The sequence below is a fragment of the Poecile atricapillus genome, chromosome Z (assembly GCF_030490865.1).
Source record: "Poecile atricapillus isolate bPoeAtr1 chromosome Z, bPoeAtr1.hap1, whole genome shotgun sequence".
In the NCBI taxonomy this organism is placed as follows: Eukaryota; Metazoa; Chordata; class Aves; order Passeriformes; family Paridae; genus Poecile; species Poecile atricapillus.
Window position 1 is genome coordinate 129,627,014 of NC_081289.1, and position 19,618 is coordinate 129,646,631.

General features: G+C 38.3%; 1 protein-coding gene across 1 annotated transcript in view; it reads right to left on the bottom strand.

The window, feature by feature from the left end:
- ITGA2 (integrin subunit alpha 2) overlaps window positions 1-19,618 on the bottom strand; it is a 68,239-nt gene that overhangs the window by 16,441 nt on the left and 32,180 nt on the right. The window contains exons 5-20 of the mRNA XM_058826718.1: window positions 19,180-19,294; window positions 18,661-18,788; window positions 17,377-17,525; window positions 16,210-16,360; window positions 15,620-15,785; window positions 14,234-14,307; window positions 12,778-12,916; window positions 10,064-10,209; window positions 9,228-9,371; window positions 7,132-7,335; window positions 6,238-6,374; window positions 4,668-4,807; window positions 3,593-3,744; window positions 2,493-2,603; window positions 1,840-1,922; window positions 920-1,061 (exon numbers count right to left, since the gene is read on the bottom strand). Of these exons, the coding sequence (XP_058682701.1) occupies window positions 920-1,061; window positions 1,840-1,922; window positions 2,493-2,603; window positions 3,593-3,744; window positions 4,668-4,807; window positions 6,238-6,374; window positions 7,132-7,335; window positions 9,228-9,371; window positions 10,064-10,209; window positions 12,778-12,916; window positions 14,234-14,307; window positions 15,620-15,785; window positions 16,210-16,360; window positions 17,377-17,525; window positions 18,661-18,788; window positions 19,180-19,294 (2,181 nt within the window). The remainder of the gene's footprint in view (window positions 1-919; window positions 1,062-1,839; window positions 1,923-2,492; window positions 2,604-3,592; window positions 3,745-4,667; window positions 4,808-6,237; window positions 6,375-7,131; window positions 7,336-9,227; window positions 9,372-10,063; window positions 10,210-12,777; window positions 12,917-14,233; window positions 14,308-15,619; window positions 15,786-16,209; window positions 16,361-17,376; window positions 17,526-18,660; window positions 18,789-19,179; window positions 19,295-19,618) is intronic.

Below are 19,618 nucleotides of genomic sequence, written 5' to 3' on the forward strand. Positions count from 1 at the left end.
TTGGTCTAAACTTCACTTGCAGGCTGAAGTGCTTCTAAGCAAAAGGGCTTTTAAAGCAAAAGAAAATTCTAGCTCCAGTGTGGTCTTTTGGCAGGAGTGAAATGAACAATCTTGCTGCACAACAGGATGGGGAGGTAGAGGGGCACCCCCAGTGCTGTGTGCAGTACTTTTGCCAATTCATTGTTCAGAATAATGCTGCTCTTGGGCAGGAATGAATGCTATCCCTCCTCTCCCTTCAGTACAGGGGTTGCTCTGGATTTCACCCCCAGGATTATCACGCACCTCTCCAGTAGGAGCCTGACCATATAAGCCAAGCCCTGAAATCTGCATTTCATCCTTCATGAATCAGGAGCAACAATCTAAATTATAGGCATACTGCATTCCCCAAAATAGTATGCATAATTCCTCTCTTTCCCCTTCTCTAAGATAAAATTTGTTGGAAGAAGAGCTTTTGGTATAGCAATCATGTCAATCTGATTAACTGTCTAGCTGGAACACATGGCCTTGGCAGTAACACTATTTCTAGATCCCAAGTCTGTGCTTTAAGGATTCATCATCAATGCTGCATGTCTGATTTATCAAATACAAATTCCCTGTGGCACAGCAACTGCTTCAGGCATCTTGCTGAGAGTTAAGAAGATGTGGGTGCCAAGGCCTAAAGTGAGGAAAAGATGTCTGAGGTGAGGCCAAACTCAACAAGTTGCCAGCTTTTATGCTGAGTTGGAAATATCTTTCCTTGACCTAAATAAACTGATATGCCGGGGGAATAATTCTGCTATCCAAGAAAACAAATTGTGAGAGAGTTTTGTACACACATTCTTTTCTGGAAGAGGCACTGCTAGAAATGAAAAAAAAAAAAATTCTCTTGAGAACCTCAAAAATCAGGGGCAACAACAGAGTGAAGTTGGGTATCACGCACCGGTAAAGAAGATGAAGCAAAAAACAGGTTGTCTGAAAATGTTGCCTGGATTCTGGTGTTATATGCATTTTCCTTTTTATTTCTCAATTTCACATTGAACGTTAGTCTTCTGGTTTTGCTGCTGACAATAAACTGTTGTTTGCTGTTAGAAAATAAAGTCCATTGTTGTAAATAGAGGTACTAGAACAGCTGTGGATCAGGAAAATGTGTTGCCTGAAGCCAACAACAAGTAACAAGCACAGCAAGACATTTCCTACATTATACACACTTAAATACTCTGCTTTCTAAACCCCTTGGCATTCTGTGATGGTGTTTCCCAAAACCAGACGGAATTGCTGTCTTCCAAAAGTGCAGGACTTTGATTATGTGTTGTCAAAGTGACTTTGCTGAATTTTCAAGGGCTGTACCCTGGTGGGAAGCTGTACAGAGTGGGCAGCACACATGTACTTATCTCTGTGATGTACATGTATCCATGTATCAGATATGGACTTAGAATATATGCTGCCCAAATAGCTGACCACAGCTCTCCACTGGCACAGCTACTGCAGGATCCTCACTGCTCCCTGTAAGAGGGATGAAGACAGCTGCTGCAGCTGCTGCTGCTCTCCCATTGTTCTCCCTTTCCCAACAACAGCCAGTCAGACACAATTTGTCCAAATATTCACTATATCCACACCTCTAAGGTACCAAAACTTGGGTTGGTCTAAGCTGACAAGAGTCCTAATGCTATGTTTGCGTTCCTATCCTACCTCTTTTTCCTTGCTTACATTTAGGTTAAAATGCCATTGCTTTTTCTATCTGTGCTGTTTCTAAGTAGATGTTGAACTAGAAAGGCATTCTTAGAAATTCATCCAAAGCCTACAGACAAACCAACTGGTGAGAACACTGGACTTTAACAATTCCACTGATTCAGCTCTTACCCATCATCTGCCTTCCACTGAACATTCAGAACAAGATCACAGATACAAAGTTCATCTTCACCACAGTCTTTAATAAAAGGAATCTAGGAAAAAGAAAAACATTTCCTGAATGACAGGGCTCAACATTTAACATTATCTGAAGACACTAAAGTGCAAACACCTTCAATCTGAAGCACATTCTTGGTTTGCAGGTAAGAAAATCCCTCTGAAAGAGGTTAAAAATCTTGACAAATGAATGAGTGAACTAAATAATGTGTTGTTACATGTCAACTGATCCAAGAATGGTACAGACAGGTTACTCTTCAATGACAACAAAGGTGATGTAGTCAAATTAGTTCCATCTCTATTTTATGTACCTTTTTACTGTAGAATAAAGAGAAAGAATTCATCTTTGCCATCAACTAGAAGTTCACATCAACAGTGATGTGGCTGAACTAACATGCTTGTTATGCTGCAGTGGCTGGTGTGTGTGTGTGTGTGAGCAAGCTCATGAAATACAGGCAAAAGTACCAAAACAACCAGGGGACACCCCTCCACATGACCTACATGGAGCAGCAGTTTTCACTTCCATGTACCTCTTCAGTGCTTGTGGGGGCCACCCATGACCGATGTGTATAGCCATGCACTTCTGAATAGTAAAGCTGCATACTTACACTATAGGCCACAGATGCTGGAGAAGATATGTCCAGGACAGGGCTGGAACCAGGATTTGCAAGGCCAATGTCAATGCGCAAACTAAGTGAATTCACTGCATCTGAAGGCTCCTGTAAAACACATGGTTCAGATGATGGCTGCCAGCACAGAAAAGAGGGTAAAATTGGTAATACCTATTGTGAATTGAGAATGTGCAGTAAAATCATATTTGCTCGAAACAAGGAGAAGCAATAATTCAAAGCTTTATTTCATAAAGAAAATAATTTTGCGAGATTGACTAGTGTGGGCTTCTCTAGATTAACAGTTTTCAATGTGATTTCCATGATAAAACTGATCTTTCTAGGATTACTGGAGACTATACACATGACAGTAACTGCTAGGGCTAAGGAGCGTGCATTTTGTCGGCAGCTGTAGGAGCTGGTCCTCAAAGCCATCACCAGACAGCTTTCATTCACATCTAGCTGCAGAAGTCAAATTCATATTCCACTCTGCCTTACCATCACGAAGAGCATCTGTGTCTGAGTGATACTAAAATACAGTAAATGCCATGTCTCCTCTCTTTTTCAGTCCTGGATGAATCACCTTCTAGCCCTATGGCTCACCACTCCACATGGCACTAAATGTGATTAATAGGTCCCTGCAAACCAGAGCAGGGACAGAAATCCTCTACCTGACCTAGCATCATGCGACAGGGCTTAAGGCAAGCCTCAGGGCTGTGTTCAGTCTTTGTTTCTGGAGAAACATGGAGACCTCCTTACTTTTTATTAAATTCCTTGCTGTGTACCAGGGGTTAGAAAACACCTGAAGTTCAAAGGGAAATTAAAATCTACTTAAACTATAGACCATGGGCTCTATATTACACCAAAGCCGAATAACACAATTAAAAACCCTCTTTCCTGTCCTATAAATTTGTACTGAATGTGACAGTTACTAGTTTCTATGAAATCATAACCATATTAAGTATTTTTCAGTTGGGTGGATTTGGGAAATATAAGTAATTCAATAAACCATGCATGAAATGCAAATTACAGACAAAAAATTAATTCATGTCTTCCTCTGATCACTTTTGTTATGCAAGACTACTTGCAATTCCACTTACTTGTACACTGAAGACATCATGAACACAATTCTCTTCTTGGTGCACCACAAGATCCCTCTGCATGTACCTTTCATTATTTTCTTTGAAAAATCCTCTAGAAGTCACTCTGGAGAACTGCAGGTCTGCATCCAATGTTGCATTGTACTTTATATCTACAAGAAGAATAGCAGTACATTTTTGACTGAGCATTGCTGCCCATGATCTCATTACTATGCTCAATATTATAGGGACCAGGCTTTCCAAACCACACTAAATATTTCATGTTTTTCATAGCTAAACACAGAGCAGTTAAATTAAAAATACTTTCTCTTGTGTTTTCCAAAGCAGTCAAACAGGTTTAGGTCCTGATCTGCAAGGAGCACATTAAATGGCAATCAATCCAGCCTCCACTGCAGGAAGCCAGTCAGCAGGGCCAGGGTTACTCTAGATAAAGGGGCCTTTCAACAATATCACTGAACTCAGAGATGACTTCAAAGAATATGTATCTTCTCTTCAATCACATATTTTCTGCCACCTTCTCTTTGTTTTAATATGTTGTGGAAGTTCACTGTTATTTTATAGCTTAAAATCATGAGTTCCTAAAGGCACTTTATGTAGCACTGAAGCAGTCCAACTGGTGTTATCTGTGAGACTTAAAAACTTCATGGAAACCCACTGCTGGTCACAGAAATATTCACTGTCCTCTGAAAAGAAGAGATTCCTCCCACTGAAAACTCTGAGCTCTGAGCCTCTAGTAAATACTTAATTTTCTTTTTCTGAAGAGAGAGGGAAATTATGCAGTCTGTTGTTGAAACCAGAAGGTTGGAAAATCCCAGCTCCTCACTAATGACATTTTTGGGGATTGCTGAACAACAAGAACACAGCTCTCCTCTACACTGTTCACTCCCCACTTTTCAAACAGTATGAAGCCAGTGATGAATTCGGTCTTAAAAACAATTTTTCAAGCACTTAATTTTTACATTTATTTTATGACTCTTGACATTCAATCTAATACATCTTTAGACTTTCCATTACTCATTTGAACAACGGACTTTTGAAGAAATTAATATAAAACAAATCATTGAAATACTCTTACCCACTTGATTATTTTTCTTAGCAGGTCTAAATGTAGCCTGAAAGCATATTTTGACAGTTATATCTGTATTCTTGTTCAGCAGACTGATTTTCTCAGGTTTAAATGAAGCAATTATGGACACATTTGCAATGCCTCTTGACCTGAAAAATATATTTTACAAGTTACATGGGGTTTTGAAGAACACTGGGTAACATAAAAGCTGTTGTCTAATACTATCTGTAAACGTTAGTAATAATTTTTTTGGTTCCCAAGGTAAACTTCTTTTAATGGCATTGGTAAAATTTTTTCCTTAGGTATACATGAATTTGTTGATATTGCTGCTTACAGTAATAATAATAATACATATTTTCATGTCAAATTAATGGCTAATTGATGTCTTCATCCTATTGCTCTAATCAATCCCTCAAGGTATCAGAGAATGAAGCCCTTAGCCTACTTTCCAAGTAAGTAACCTTCTGCTCCTTTAGAGCTCTTCTGGGAAGGTGAGAATGGGTAATTCTTCATTTTAATAATCTAATTTTTTTGTAAAACAACTTTTATGTAATTAATCAAGATTTTGAAGAACAGTTTCAAAGGAACCCTACATGTAAAAGCAAACACTTTAATCAAAACAAAATGCATTAATCAGCCCAAATGTCAGAGCAAAAAAAGAATGAGCATCTTCATTAATCAAATCTAAATAAATGCTGGTACTTCAAGGAGCATAATTTTCTTTAATGAAATTCCCAGCAGCAGCAGCAGCAGTCAAAGGTCCAAACTGACCATTCATTTTTAATTATCTTGTTTCATTATGAAAGAAGTAGCAATTCAGTGATATTTTTCTTACAATGGGGAGCCTCAGGCATGAAGACAGGCAACAGATAGGAAAGGAAACAGCGTTTGAATTTAGCTCCTCAAGCAAGGAGTGGAAATCACAGCCTACTTAGGCAGGCAGATGATTTTGGTTCTGTGAAACTTTTTTGCATTTTGTGAAAGTACTCCAACTTCTGTGGCAAAGGCAACGTGCCATTAAAAATGTGTCTCCTCTCAGAACTAGGTGTCAACTATTACTGCCCTTGTACCCTGCAGGACGACATTCCCCCCATATCAGCCAGTGAAGGTCATGCAGGTTGTGTGAGACATGGTTTCATCTGTCTCAGGCTCAGCTATCAAAATTATACTGTGGCTACTGAGGTACACAGCCTGCTGCTACAAACACTCTCCATCAAGCCCCATTCCCTGCTGCTGTCCCTTCCCTCTGTACCATGTGTCTGCACAGCAGGGCAGGCATATGTCTCCCAGCCCTCTCACTCCTGGTCAGGTCCCTCCCAGCAGGCTCTGCCACCTGGCTTTCTCCCACATGCCCTGGCTCTGCTCTGCATGCTGCCTTGGCTTTCATAATATACACTTAAAAGAGATTTAGTCTAAACTTTTTTTAGCTGGTTTTGATAGCAGTGATGAGGCAGTGTGTTAGTGCTGAACACATGGAACTAAAGAGCTTTTTAATTTGATTATTTTCCTGTTTAATTAACTACATGTTCAATTGCTGCATCTGAATCACTGCTTCCTTTCTAAGAAAGAGTATACCAACCATAGCACAACCACATTTCCATCAGCACCGACTGATACGTCAGTAATGCCATCGTCATCTAAGTCTCTATGGCCATCTACTGATCTTCCAAAGAATTGGAGCTTTTGTCCAAAAGCAGAATCCGATCCTAAGATTTTCTGGGAAAGAGAGTTTGGTTACTGAGTTTGCCAAAGCATGCTTAAGTCTGTAGATAATAGCCTAACTAATAGATTTGCACTGATACTCCCTGTATATGCAATGTACTGTTTAAACAAAATGCATTTGTGGGTGTTTTCTCAGATGCTTTTGTAGCACTTCTTTCTCCTCTGTTGGAGCAGACAAAAGACTAGATTTTTCTGTCTTGGGAGCAGATCAACTAACTGCTGTATGCCAGATACAGCTGGAAACTTTTTCCATCTCACATTGAGCAACTCAAAGAATATGAAGCTTAATAGGAGTTCTAACAAATACTTGCTGCAACCAGAAAATCTTCATGGAAAGTGATAACAATATTACCAATATAGTATATATGAAGATCAGTGAAAGACTTCCCCTTTAATACTATGTATGTGTAATTTGCACAGCTGGGATTTATCATTGCTGTGCATCAGCACTAAAAACCTGAAAATAATGGGTGTCGAACACTTTTAGGACTTTAGGCATTAGGACTTGGGCATTAAAAATGGCTCACAATGAGCATCTTGCACATGTTTTTCCTCTGTATGGTTCACCACAACATCAACCTGGACATGCTGACAGCTGAAAGAAGGAGAGGCACAAAATGTGAAACCATGGGAATAACAGTACTCCTTTAAGAGATTTAAACAGTAGCAAATTAAAATACAGAAATCCTTTTTTTTTCCTCTAGGAGATTTAAGAGCACCAAGTACAGCATTATACAACGCAGTTATTTACCTGAGAATATTTAGTACGTATAGTCTTTTGAAATCCATTATATATGTAAATTGCTCCAGAGTTTTGGTTTTCCAGTGGTGCACCTATTACAACATCATTAAAGCCGTCCAAATCAATGTCTGCAAGTGCTGCAATTGCTGATCCAAAACGTGCATTTTCTGACCCCTGTGGACCTTCCAAGAGTTCTTGTTGATCCAAGATTCTCTTTAAAAATTGGAAAATAAGAAAAAGCAGAAACACAGCTATCATTGCACCAGATTAGACATAGAAGCAGTATCTATGTGCATTGTTTTTTGTTTCTGTTTTCCAGTACATTCCCCTCAGACAGCTCAACATTGAATTCCTTCCCCATTGTATTGCCCATTCAGTTTGCATTATGTCTCAAAGTCTTGGCAAGAATTACACAGCAAAATCAAAGCATGCTATGCAAAGTACTAACAGCAAATATAACCATATGTATGAAGCTTAAATGCCCTCTCTGTCCTCATATGACTGTTCTGAAGTTTCACAATACATTGAAAAATACAGTTTCCAGTTTTGGATTACTGGTTTTTATGCAGAGGGAATGGAAATTATGTAACTGGACATAATTATTTGAAACAGAAATGGAATTTCCTTACTAAACTAATGCAAAAAACATGTGTCCAAATGGTAAACTCCTGACCTCTCCAATGCCAATGAAGAAAGAAATATTGGAGATCTTCATAGTTAAATAATCCCATTTACACTAGAAGAAATGCAACTCTGGCAAATAGCATTCTCACCTTTAACCTCAGTTATCACACCGTGCTTAAAATTTTAGAAATAACAGCCAAGTTATTTATTAAAAATGACTAGAGAAGTATTACTTGCGCAATGAGGACAACTTGCACAAATCCAGATTCTTTCAAAAAAATATGAAAAGTGCCTTTCATTATTCTTTCTTATTTAAAATTTAAATAATTTTTAACCAAACATTTGATAACAACTAAAAATTGTAAGATAGCCTTCCAATTTATTTTGTTTCCAAAAGAAAAAGAAAAAAAAAAAAAGTCCTTTCTTTTCTTTTTTCTTTCATATCTCATGTCTGATACCACAGGCAAAAAGAGCAATGTCAGCTGCCAACTTTCAGCACCTCCATCTATGTTGAAGTTGTTTTAGGGTAGTTCCTGTTGCTTCAGGATACTCTGACTGAGGTCCTGCTGAGGAAAATGATCCTTCCTCTCTATATACTTGATTGCAAGCTACCTAGTAAAGAGACCATTTTCTGGTTTTTCTGATGGACGTTGGATATTAATTTACTTTGCAGACATCCAGTGAATGAAAGACTGTCCAAAAATGCCAAATGGCTCCGTATGGTTACTGCATATATTCTGAAAACAGCTACTTACAGGTCTGAATAAAAAGCACTGTCAGGTCAAGCATCAGACAAATAACTAAACTTTACTGAATAGAGGGTACAACAAGAGTTATGGTAACCACCCAGTGTCAGAATCTATAAAACAATGCCAAAAGCTGGCAGAAGAGCACTTCCTAGAACTGCTTCAGGAATACTGTCAGGCATTGAATACATTCACCATAAACAAATGGCAAATTAATTAGCAAAAGCCTTGAGCTAGGTTTTTCAGAGATACAGTCAAGCCATGCTATATTAGCATGAAGCACATTGCCTGACATCAGGACCAGGGAGACACTGAGAGCACCAGGTCCCTGACCACTGATAATGCTTAGCTAGTGCCTTGCTCATTGGCCCCATTTTGGTCTGTTCCAGCTGCCTAGCTCCCAGATTACAAGCACAAGCAGTTCTGGGGCAAGTTTGCAGCTGCTACTGAAAAGCAGAAGACATAATGCAGCATTGGAAAGGCCTCCACACACAGACTTCTAACCAGGAAGGCTTCGCACCATTCATCCCAGCACTTACGCCATGTCTCAAGAAAAGCATGTGCTCTGTTTCTTGTTTAAAAAAAAGTCACTTGAAATATTTCTAACACTTTGAAAAGATTCACTAAATAGTGTCTTCGAGGATCTGGAGAGGCCAAAGGCCTTTTAACATGCATGTGACCAATCAGATTTGAAAGAAATTAGCCCTAAGCAATGGGGGCTTGAGCTGTTTTTACCTTTGTGATGGAAAACATGTATACTCTCCCTTCTTCTTTCTTCAGGTCGTTCATAAACATTGGTGCACCCACAAGCAGCACATCTGTCACAGAATCCCTGTTGACATCCAATGAACATACCACACTGCCAAAGTAGGAGCCAATCTGAAATCAGAAGTAAATGGGTTGTCACTGTAGATGGCTTTTGTAAATCATGTTTTAGCACCTAATTCAGAAAACTTACATCCAGTAAAACTGCAATACTACTCAATGTTGATGAATTAAATTACTCTGAACATGCTCCATTGTTGGAAGAATCATATCCTTACACATATTTCACTGTTTCTGTCTCGTAGTTGTTGCTAGAGCTTTACCACTCAGCAATGCAAATGCCAACAGAAAAGAAGATATTTTTTATAGCTGCACATGAAACTACCCAGCCTCTGATCTACTCTCAGACTTGTCTTACAGATGATACCAAAACCCACTAAAGTCATTCCTCTTTTCCAAACAAAGGAAAAGAGATTGAGCTTCCAGATCTGTCTTTGGATGTCATCTACTTCATAACTTCTCAGGCAGAGCAGAATTTACTGAGTCTCTCCCCATTTGAATTGCTTACATAAGGATTCATTAGTTAGATTTGGATATGATTTTTTACCATTAATTGGATGACTTCCTAAAATACTGTGTAAGAGTTACAGCTAACCTCATTGAAATAGTCTAGGAGCAGAGAAAAGTTCAAGTGGATTCTAAATACTTTGAGACAAAGAGGAATTTTCAAAACAAATTGCAATTTACTGCTGGGTCAATAAAAACAGATTCCTGAAAGTCTGTATTCATGACCAAAATATACTTGCCTGCTCCCCTCTCTGTGACTGCACAATTGCAATGTTACCATCACTATCAATGTCATAAACCACCACTCTGCCAGTATAGTTGGATCTTGGTGCACCAGCAACAAAATAGACAGAGCTCATAGTTGAGAGGACAGCAACAGAATAACCTGGGGATAGAAGCCAACATTTAACATATGTGAACGACCATTAATTACAATTTATCAGTTGGTTATCCATAAAGGCACAGAAATGAGTCAATCTGGTATGTTAATTGCAGAGAGCGACGATTCCAGATGGGAAGTTATGCTGTCACAGATGCATAAAATTTGCAATATTCTCCTGGAGAGAACAATGACACACAGATCAAGTTGAAGCAGGTTTACAGAATAACATGTACAATAGCTTAGCCTATTCAGTAAAATGTAGACCACAAAAATGTTACGCTTGTGAAGAAGACAGGGAAAAAACGTGCAACAAGTATGCTTGGAAAGAAGAAATAAAGAGAAATATGAGATGAACGATTGAATCAGTCTTCAAACTAGGGAGGAACACCTAGCTTCTGCAAAGTTGCACTGCATTTTCCCACAGCTCACCAAACCACAAACCAGTGGTCTGTCTGAATAGAAGAGGCTACATTAACAACTTGTCAGCTGAAGGGTTGATTGAACTTCTTTGAACATTTTAATCCTCATTACCATTATTCTAGCATTTATTTGACTTCAGGAAACATCATTTAATACCTGCAAAAATGTTAACATGTATCAGCAGTATAAATCTAGCATTAGTACATACTTTAGATTTCTGTGGTTTAGTTCCAAATAATTTATTTTAAGCAGAGAAAGCAAAGTCATCCTTTATAAAGTCTATAGCTAAACTCAACAACAAAATGCCAGTGATGGGACAGAAAACGCAGATCTTTAGCCAGCTGCAGAACAATATGAGGAACACAGACTAAAAGGATTATGCCTTGATCTTTATATCATACCCGTCTAATCTGGATTTTTTGTTCAGACACAGGGTGAGAACAACTTTTGTTCTTTATGACTGGAAGCAACAAAACAAGATTTTATTTTGCAAGTTAAGTACACACCTTCCTAATTAATACAGAATACAATCATTTGAAGTGAGTGGGTGCAGTGCAGAACAGGGGCCAACTGAGCAGGCTGTGATGTTCTAGCAGCTCTTTTAACTTATGCTCCCCTAAGCCAGTAAGAGAGCTGGTATGGAGAGCTCCTACTGGATGACAGAAAGTGGAAGGGAAATAAAGGGACAGAAAAGGCAACAACATTGTTTCCTCCAGAAAGATTGAAGTAAATACACTAAAACTACCTTGTAGAGAAAGGAAATTACCTGAGCTTTTTAAAATTATTAAGAAAATTAAGTAAGAGAAAATCTGAAGAGGTCATACATGCAAAACAGCTACTGCTCATTTGGGTGGGTTTTGATTTATTAATTTTGTTGGATGCAAATAATACTGAGCCATAGGGGAAAAAAAGAGTATGTTAGTTGCAAAGAGATCATATTATTAAATAATTTCAAGAATGAGAAAGTTATAGATGCTTAATGTAGCAGCATTGTTCAGGGATGAAACAGCAAAGCAGGCATTTTGAAGGTTTACAGAAAACATTTCAATGAACTGAGAATACAGACTGACTGGCTTTATTGGGTCACAAAAAATGTCAAAAATACAAATAGAGATTTAAAGTAAAATCTCTATTAAGTGGTAGCAATATTCAAAATCTATAATATAAACTGAACTGGAAAAGGCTAAGAAAACAACAAGCACATATGAAACAATAGAAAGTCAATCAGCTTCTCATCCACATCAAACTGGGGAAGAACACTCAAATATTTTCAACTCATTATGATCAGTATGATTCACTAAGCAGCCTTCTCAAATCCTAGGATTTATTATGTCTCTGTGACTGTGCTAGTTTTGGCTAGAATACAGTTAACTTTCTTCACAGCAGCTGGTGTGGAGCTGTGATTTGGATTTATGCTGGAAACAGTGTTGATCACACAGAGATGTTTTAGTTACTGCTGAACAGTGCTCACACAGTGTCAAGGCCCTTTCTTCTCCTCACCCCACCAGCCAGGAGGTTGGGAAGAGTCACAAGGAGTTGGGAGGGGACACAGCCAGGGCAGCTGCCCACAAATGAATACAGGAGTATCCCATTCCATGTGGTGGCATGCTCAGTGTACCAAGCTGGAGGAAGAAGGAGGGAGATGTTTGGAGTGATTGTGTTTGTCTTCCCAAGTCACACTTGTGTGTGTTGGAGCCTTCTTGTCCTGGGGATGGCTGAACACCTGCCTGCCCATGGAAAGTGGTGAATAAATCCAATGTTTTGCTTTGCTTGCATGCGTGACTCTCTCTGTATCTCAACACAGGAGTTCACTCACTTTGACTCTTCTGACTCCTTCATTCTCACTCCCCTTAAGAGAAGTGACTGAGTGGTTGCTTAGCTGCCAGCTGAGGCTAAACCACAGCAGTGACAAAGACTGACTATTTTTATTTCAGCTAGCCACTTTGATATTAGTAGAATTTAAAAACACTGTTAAGTTTTTATTCAATGAACTGTTGACCAGTAAAAAATAATCTTCTTTGATGAAAAATTCTTTTCACATTCTCAAATAATTTCTTAACACACAAATCTGGCTAGAGGAGAACTTTCCAACTTCTTTAATATCTTAATCAATGTTTCATACATTTCCAGATGTGTATTTCAGCCCCTTACCTAGATAGGAGCTATGGTTTCTGTCCTGTAGAATCTTCTCAAACACATGGCTTGGAAAGGTGGTGACTCTGTCTGAAGATTCCTGAACTACGGTTCCACTCCAGTCATAGGCTCCAACTGCACCCAGCAGCAGAACATCCTTTAAAAAATAAAGTCAACATTTTAGAACATTTTAGATTTTGAAAAAGCGTGAGCAAAGCTGAAGGTCCTACGCATACTTTCCTGCATCACTGTGTTTAAGCCCGTGATGCAGACTAAAGCCTGCAGGCAGCTGACTGGAGCTGCTCATAGCTGCTACTTACCTGCAGGACTTTACTGCCCTGTTAAGAGGGATTATCACTTTTCTACTGCAAGAGGATAAGTGACTGCTTCAGGCACTGCAACTCATGATAAAACGGGTTTATTTAAAGACTGTGATAATTTCCTAAGTCTGTCCACGCTGGGGTTGGGCTTGCTAAGTCCATGCTTTTTTGCACCCGTGATCCCCAGAAGACTGAGATCACACAAATGCAGTTGTACAAAAAAGCTAAAGCCCCTTTTCTTGACAACAGAAGTGCCAATGACAGCACACAAAGGCTGATGTGAATAGACATAATTTTAATGCTTCACGTAAGGAGAAGCTCTTGAGAGAACACTTAAATCTAAAATCCAAATTAAAATGGCTTATACAGAATACTTCATAAAGAAACACTTAATCTTGTACACAGAAAACAAACATAGTTCAGTTTATTCAAGTTATTAAAATCCTTCACTAAACTGAGTTACAGAAAAGTGCAATAAAATGGAACGTGTAATTTTCCTGAAAATTGTCCATATGTTTCCCATTTTTTTTGCCATTTCTTAGCATCAACTGCTTTATAATTTAAAACTTCAATTTGTGCAAATACAGGGGACTTATGAAAAATTATTTCATGCATCTTTAAGAGCTATAAGAAAGAAACAACCTTCTTGTATTTTCAGTTGAAAACTTATTGAACCACATGTGAATTTTACAAGAGCTTATTTGATAATCTTAAAATTGATTAGCATTAAAATATATCTGATTTTTTTGCTCTAATTTTTAAGTGAAATACGCTTTAAACAAATATTATTAATTTTATAATTTATAGAGGAATAATTTTCAGACTTGATTTATTTGCATTTTGGAGACTGCCTACCAGCTTTAGCTACCTATAGCTAGTCACAAACATGGAGGAATGAAACTTTTCCTGCTACATGAACTCAGAAATCACTGAAATCATTATATTAACACATCTCAAAATCAGTGCATGAAACAAACTATAATGCAGCTATATTTACTAATATGAATTCAAGTAAAAAATTTAAAAGGATAATTTGATATCCTTTCGCTTGTAAAAAGTTCTTAAAATTGGACATTGTGTTTTTATTTCTCTTTTCTTACACTCATGTGTACATGTATATCTATTTGTATCATTAAATAATTAAACTCACATACCTTTTTTTGTGAGTAAGATGCACTGAAGCCCACCTGTGACATTTCCATTTGGAAAGTATCACCTTGATCAGTACCTGGTAAAACAGACACATATATATGGTTATTTCTATATAACCACACAAAATCCAGTCTTGCTGCCTCTGAATTTAGCTATATAGGGGCTCTGTATATTGACCAATTTGGCTAGAGCATTATAAACCAACATGAGAACATTAAACATTAAAGCATTATAAAAAACCAACATTATATTACAAACAATAGAGATCAGAGCTGGTAAACTGAAGAAAATTTGGAGGATTTAATGGTAAATTGATAAGATGGAGCCATGAGCCATGCTGTCTCTTCCAAAAAGAGGGCAGAAGATGATGGTCAAGATGTTTTGAATCAGTTTGCACAGTCTTTCCACTGTGGTCTCTTTTTGTGTCTCTTAGGAAGCATTAATACCCTGAAATTAGCAGCTTTAATGACTGTATATTCACAACTTTTGAACAGCATAGGAATTTTTATTTTTGTATAGGACTTCTAAAAATGGTTGTAATTGTCTTGAAATATACTGTGACATCCATTTCCTAAGCTAGATGGATGGGAATGCAGTGGGAGTACTCAGTAAAAAAACCTATTCTCTTGCTTTGCATAGCAGCATGGGCGTAGCAAAGAATAAATGGAGGTGAAAGAGAAGGGAAGATTTCCTGAGCACAGGAAAGAGGCAGACATAAGCACCTTAGGGAGTTGAGAGCAGGCTACACATCTCTGAGGCGAGGTCTGAATTTAACTTAAATTTAAAAGCTGGCTTTGGGGACATCCAAAGTATCTCTGTGTCACCTCTGTAACACCCTCCTCTGAGCAATACACAGGAGCGTGGATGGTGCTAGGGAGGGGGCCTGGTAGGCACCACACAAACTGCATTTTCAGTTCTGTAATCAGTAACCCTGTCTTCTGGTTTGTTTGGTTTGGTTTTGGAGGGTTTTTTTGGTTGGTGTTTGGGTTTTTTTGTGGTTTTTCTTTTTTTGATTGTTATTAATTTAAAATGGCTTAGGATTCACACAGGTGAAGGTCACAAGCAAGATGCCTTTATTCTTCTGGTGGTAACAAATACATTTGGTTGCATATGGAAAAGCATGTCATGAAGCCCATGACATGAGAGGAATTTTCATCAGTTGGGGAATAAACTGCGTAAATTAGCTTAAAGCTCAGGCTAATTAGGCGTGGAGTAGCTGGGGGAACATCTATGAAAACCAGAGCTCTGCTGGTGAGCAGAGAGCAAGCAGCCTGCAGCTCCAGCTACCCTCACTTTCACAATATTACGCTAAACTGAAGCTAAATAAAATCCTAAATTCATCATCTGGGATTCATGATCTAATTTTTCAAAGACATTGAGCATTTTACCTTCTATACTAAAAATGCGCTCTCCAAGCGTTCCTGCTTCTTCCAGTAGTGCAGCCTCAGATGACACATTGAAGAAATACTTTTCTGTTGGGTGACTAGCAATCCCCTTGATTTCTTTAATTAAGTTTTTAGTATCAAGTTCATGCCTTATTAAGTATCCCAAAACCTTGTGTAAAGAAACAAACAAATAGCAAAATAAGAAGAGAGAGATCATGGTGCTATTTCATTTCCTTCTGTACTATTTTAGCAAATATTCTACATATTAAAAAAAAAAGTTTCTTTTATTCATATTAGTGAATTGCTTGTAAGAGTTCATTCCTATGCACAGGACCATTCATACAGGGAAAGTACATAAAGCCTGGCAAGGGAGAAAATCACTGAAGTTGCTCAGGCAATTCTAGTCTTGCTTTTTCAGCCAGTGAGAAGACCAGTATTTCCACCAGTTCAGAGGATTAATTTGACTTTGTTCCAGTCTCATTAGTGCAACGTGTGCATGACATACCACTTTTGTATAGAATATGCACTTTCATACACACACAACAAAACAATCTTTCAAACATGCAGTAATGTATAGCCTTAGTTTTACTTACAGCAATGCCAAATCTGGTTATATTGTCTTCATTGCATTTACCTATCACTGTTTTCAAGTTGGAGCCATCATGTGATTCACCGTCTGTCACAACAACCATGACTTTTGTGGCTGTTGGGCGTCCTCCTGCTTCAGCTGAGAAGGCATACTGTCTGTTATAAAACATTGGGTTTATCACACATCAATCCCTAATGGATGGAATCCAGTACATACACTGTAATGAATATGTCCATCAGCGAATTAGAACGAATTGCTTCTTTAGTGCATAATAAAAGTAACCAAAGAAGAAGGAAAAAAGATGTAGGACTGGAAGGACTGGATGGTGTTTCTGATAGAAATGTAAATTCCAGGAAAATCAGTATTTTTGTTTTGTACAAATATTTCTAAATGAAAATGGGGTTTTATCAGAACTATTAAAATTTTATGACACCAGGAATTGGCATCACCAAGCTCAGACAAAAATGGAACAGAATTAATAATAGACTTCTCAATACTACTGCAAATATTGACTCTATTGAAGGCTGAGTCTGTTCCTAAACCAAATTCTCAAGTTCATTTGATTCAGCATGTATTTTGGCCTAGAGTACTGTACTTGATTAAACTTCAAAACAGCATCTTCTTGTTGAGAAATGGACCTGATTTGTGTAAGTGTTCAAAGTCATAAAACATTGGTTTGAATTTTCCCTATTTTTTTCATACTCGTGGCACTGCAGTGACAAACTGGCAACAGACAAGATGTTATTTTCTCTGCAATCAACCAAAGCCTGATCTGAAAACACCAGTGTTATTGGGCCCACTGAATCCTTGGATAAACTTTACTTGTTTCAGTGGTTTTGTATCTTTCCTAAAATCTTGTCCACTCTGTTTCATGCACTGTTATGTTTAGACACCTGTGGCATAACACACAATTCTGTTGGGTTCCAGAATTCCTTTAGAGTGGAGTTCAATCCAATGGTTAACAACATGCTTTTCAGAAATTGTGGTTTACATATTCCTGTGCCAATCTGCATGGGACACTGTACATGTACATGGATTCTGCCTGGTGCTGGGAACATACTCCAGAGGCCATGGGCACATTGTCTTCCTGAGGGAATGAAATTCAAGATGTTCTCATTGCCATGTAAGGTAAGTTACAACAGTTGCATAGTAAATCATCAATGCGTCTCACCTTGCATTGTCAATGGCTTTGAAAGTATTAGTGAGATCTCCTCCCTTCTGAGATGTATTCTCCATTGCTCTAACAACCTCATCCTTTGTTTGATATGTATTCAAGTTGAAGACTACGCGGGGATCATTAGCGTACTGAATTAAACCCACCTATGCAATTAAAAAAATGGTGTTAGATAATGATGCTTTACAATTAGTTATATAGAATCATGATGCTTACTTATTTGTCAGGTTGGTGTAAAAGGTCTTCAGATGCATGGCTCTCTCTCAACACATATAAAACCAATTAATATTAACACATTTGAAAAGCAAAGAAAGCTAGAATGCTCTTGCACTTTATATCATTTGTTATGGACTACAATATGTTACTGCAAACAATCTGAAACAGTAGACATTAAATGTTTGCTTGGTTACTTCTGGAAGGGCTGATGGACAGCAATAATACAAGGAGATCTGGAAAAAATGAGAAAATTGCAATAGTTCTACAAGCTGACAGCACCTCAGTCCAATCTCTTCTAAGAAAGCTCTAAATGTTAGTTACTTTACAGCACCACAAACCCTACTTGTTTTTAATATAGGTGAAGCTAAAGATGTATGGTAAGATGTGCATTTAAAATGAAAGGAAAAAAGAGAAGATGCTAAAGGTGAAGTTCAGAAAGAACTGAGCAGGAAGCCTAGCTTTTAAGCACCTCACTTCCAAAGTAGCCAAGGAAGAAGGCAGCCTTTGGGAGAGAGATTTCCAGTGCCCCAGTCTTTGTTCTCAGAACTGTTTAGGGAAAATGGACAACTGTAAAGACAGAAGATGTTTAAAACAAAAAAAAGGCAATAAAATTTTCCTTACCATCATCAAATAAAAAGGAAAAAACCCCTTAAAGATCTGTGTGTAAACGAACAAGAAAAGCTCCTGTTTTGAAGATGCAGCAGTTGGAAGGCAAGAGTTGCATGAAAAGCCCATTAAAAGTCTGTTCTACTTTTATCACATCCCCAAAGGCTATTTTCAACTACTTTTACATCTAATGCCTGAAAGAGATCTGACTCCCCTAGATACAACACAGATTTCTATTTCAGATAATTTATATTTTGGATCAAATTACTAATCCCTTTCGAAATAGAATAACCATGAGATAAAATTCCCAAGACTGAATAGGATAACTGTGTAATCTGTGGCTTTGAGGGAGGCACTGCAGTTACACAAGATCACGTTTGGTTTCGTTTAAAATTGGTTGGTTTAGGTTTTGTTTAGTTTGGATTTTTTTGGTCTTTCTCAAATATGTCTTTGACTTACCTGGGTCTTGTTAAGGCCTATGTCTAAGCCTTGTACAAATTTTTTCAAAAATGCCCGCACTGCATCCCAGGGATAAATGCTGTTTGACTCATCACAAACCACCACAACATCTATAACAGAGGAACACTCTGAAACAAAAATAAGAAGTGAACATTAAATGCACTTGCAGACTCAATGTACTCTTTAGCTAAATCCAGAGGTGCATATTTAGGTCTCACACAGGCAACACTTTCGATCAGAAGGCTTTACCAGAAAGAGGACTCAACAGGAGTATATGCAGGTTTTAACTCTGCACTGGTGCAATGCTTCTGAATACAGGGGATTAAGACCATATTTACATCAGCATCAGATCAGAGTTTGTCAGTCTTTATGTCTTTATCCTGAGACTTCTCTTTTGGCACACACATTTTTTTAAGAAATCAAAATTAACAGTCCACAATACAATATCTGTTGATTTTGTTTGATATGTTTGGTTTGTTTTTTTTTTTAATTGAATCAGTCTTGCACATGTTGCCTTACTTTGAACAGTAGGAGAAAAGCTTCTTAAGATCTCGAAACTTGGACTGACTTCAGAACAAACTCCTGTTGCATAGTATTGTCTTCCACACTGCTGTGCCCACAGGGGACCACAAGTCTTAAAAAATAACAACAAAAAGAAACTATAAAAATTAGAATACTTTTCTCACTATATCTATACACAAAACCATCACAAGCAGGACGACAGGCATATAGAATCAGCGAAGCCCTCTGGGGTTATCGGGCCAAATCCCTTCAGTCAGGGTCCCCCCTCTCACCCAGGAATTCCGGCGGGCGCTGTCCCACTGCAGTGTCACCGCCGGACGGCAGGTGGCGACAGCGCTCCGGACACGGGCCCGGGGGACGGCAGTGACCGGAGAGGGGTCAGAGAGTGACCGGAGAGGGGTCAGAGAGTGACCGGAGAGGGGTCAGTGAGTGACCG